Here is a 1,673-nt window from a genome sequence, read left to right as displayed (position 1 = left end):
CCTTACGCCAGGGACCCACTGCTTTCGCACACAAGCTGCAATCTGTGCATCCTAGTCATCCTAGCGTCCTAGTCACTCTATCTCCGTGAATGATTGGAGTGCAAAGATACTGTTCTGAGAGCATCTCTGTTTTGAGAGAGCCTTGCTTCTCAGGCGTGCGGCGCTTAGTTGATGTAGGGGTTGGGGTGCCTGGATTTGTTTGTTTTCTTCTTATTCTCTTCTTCTTTCTTCTCCCTTCCAACATCGCTGAGGAGAAAGCACTAAAGATGCAGGTTGTGCAGGCCCTATAACATAAGAAGAAGGGGAGAGGTTAGTGTGAACTTGGAGGCTAGTGGTGGGAGGAAGCGGAGGTTGGGAGGAAGATCTGTCAGGTAGAGCGCCTCTTTTGACAAGTCTAGTACTCGGTACACCACCTCGGTACCCCTACCCTGCAAGTCCTTGGAGACCTGGGCAAAGCCACTCTCTGAAGCCAAGGCTGAAACTTACACGCCAGGATTTGAAAAGGACAAACTCACAAATCCTTTCAATCCACCCCTCCCCTCATCTCCGCGGGGGCAGTTGCCCTCCTACAGAAGAAAAAGGATGAAGGCAAGAGAATCCTCCGGTTCAGGCCCCCATGCCACCTACCTGCTTCCGAAGTCCAATCGCACCAGGGCCTGACCAGACCGACCCCTCAAAACCAGTTGGTGAAGTCGAGCAGTTCTTGCTCCTCGGGGCTGAGAGGGTCGTAGGAGCCCTCGTCCGACGAGTAGGATGAGACCGGCGAGCCGGCCATGGAGTTCATGTCGTTGGAGTAGTTGGGGGAGATGGTGGGCGACAGGACGCCGGCCTGGAAGGCGGCGCTCACCGCGTCGTGCTCGTCCAGCAGCTGCTGGAGCGCACGGATGTACTCGACGGCGGAGCGCAGCGTCTCCACCTTGCTCATCTTCTTGTTGGCCGCGCCGTTGGGTACGTGCTCCCGAAGAGTGGCGAAGCCAAGGTTGACCAGCTTGACGCGGTTGCGCTCGCGCTCGTTGCGGCGCGCCACGGCGGCCGGCTGCTGCTGCGGCAGGCTGTAGCCAAAGCCGCTGAAGTTGAGCCGGCGTTTGCAGCGCATCAGTTCGGGCGACGACGAGCGCTGGCGCTTGACTTGCTTGGGCGCTGACTTGTGACCGCCCCCTGAGGGCTGGCCGTCGGCGGCGGGGCTCAGCTGCGGCGGCGGCGGCGGCGGCGGAGGCTGCTGCGCGCTCTGTGCCGCCGCCGTGGCAAAGAAGCAGGCTGCGGGCGGCAGGAAGGGCTGTTGGGGCTGCGGGCCGGCGCCGCCGCTCTCCATCTTGGCAGAGCTCTCCATGCACGGTGGCGGCCAAGGAGTCGCGCGATGGGTGCGAGCGGGGACGCGAGGTGCGGGACGCACGCTAGGGGGACACAGACAGGACCGGGGAGGGGCACGAACAGAGAAGGGAGAGAAGGGGAGAGATAAAGCTGGAGTCCCGAGGTAAGTTACAAAAATACAAAATCCCCGGGAGAGACTTCTTAGGGTGGGAGCGAGGAAGGTGCAAATACGTCTCCTCCTCCCTCCACCCCGCCTCTTCCCTCCCCTCCTCCCTTTGCAGGTTGGCTTCAGGAGCCTCGCGTGGCGCTCGCGTGTGAGGCTGCCGCTAGCGCCTTCTTGTTTAAAAAAAAAAAAAGCAAGC

General features: G+C 60.3%; 1 protein-coding gene across 1 annotated transcript; it reads right to left on the bottom strand.

The window, feature by feature from the left end:
* Positions 1-673: 673 nt before the first annotated feature.
* ASCL1 (achaete-scute family bHLH transcription factor 1) lies at positions 674-1,330 on the bottom strand. Its single transcript, XM_081588256.1, has one exon. The coding sequence runs from the start codon at positions 1,328-1,330 to the stop codon at positions 674-676; it is 657 nt and encodes a 218-aa protein (XP_081444382.1).
* Positions 1,331-1,673: the final 343 nt, after the last annotated feature.

Source organism: Giraffa tippelskirchi, chromosome 4 (assembly GCF_054371585.1).
Source record: "Giraffa tippelskirchi isolate mGirTip1 chromosome 4, T2T-mGirTip1v1.2.pri, whole genome shotgun sequence".
Lineage (NCBI taxonomy): Eukaryota > Metazoa > Chordata > Mammalia > Artiodactyla > Giraffidae > Giraffa > Giraffa tippelskirchi.
Note: the sequence above shows the minus strand (reverse complement) of the source record. Positions and strands in the feature narration are given on the sequence as shown.

What these genes read in the sequence shown, in the direction of transcription:
- ASCL1 (XM_081588256.1), bottom strand. Translation starts at nt 1,330, where the DNA reads ATGGAGAGCTCTGCCAAGATGGAGAGCGGCGGCGCCGGCCCGCAGCCC.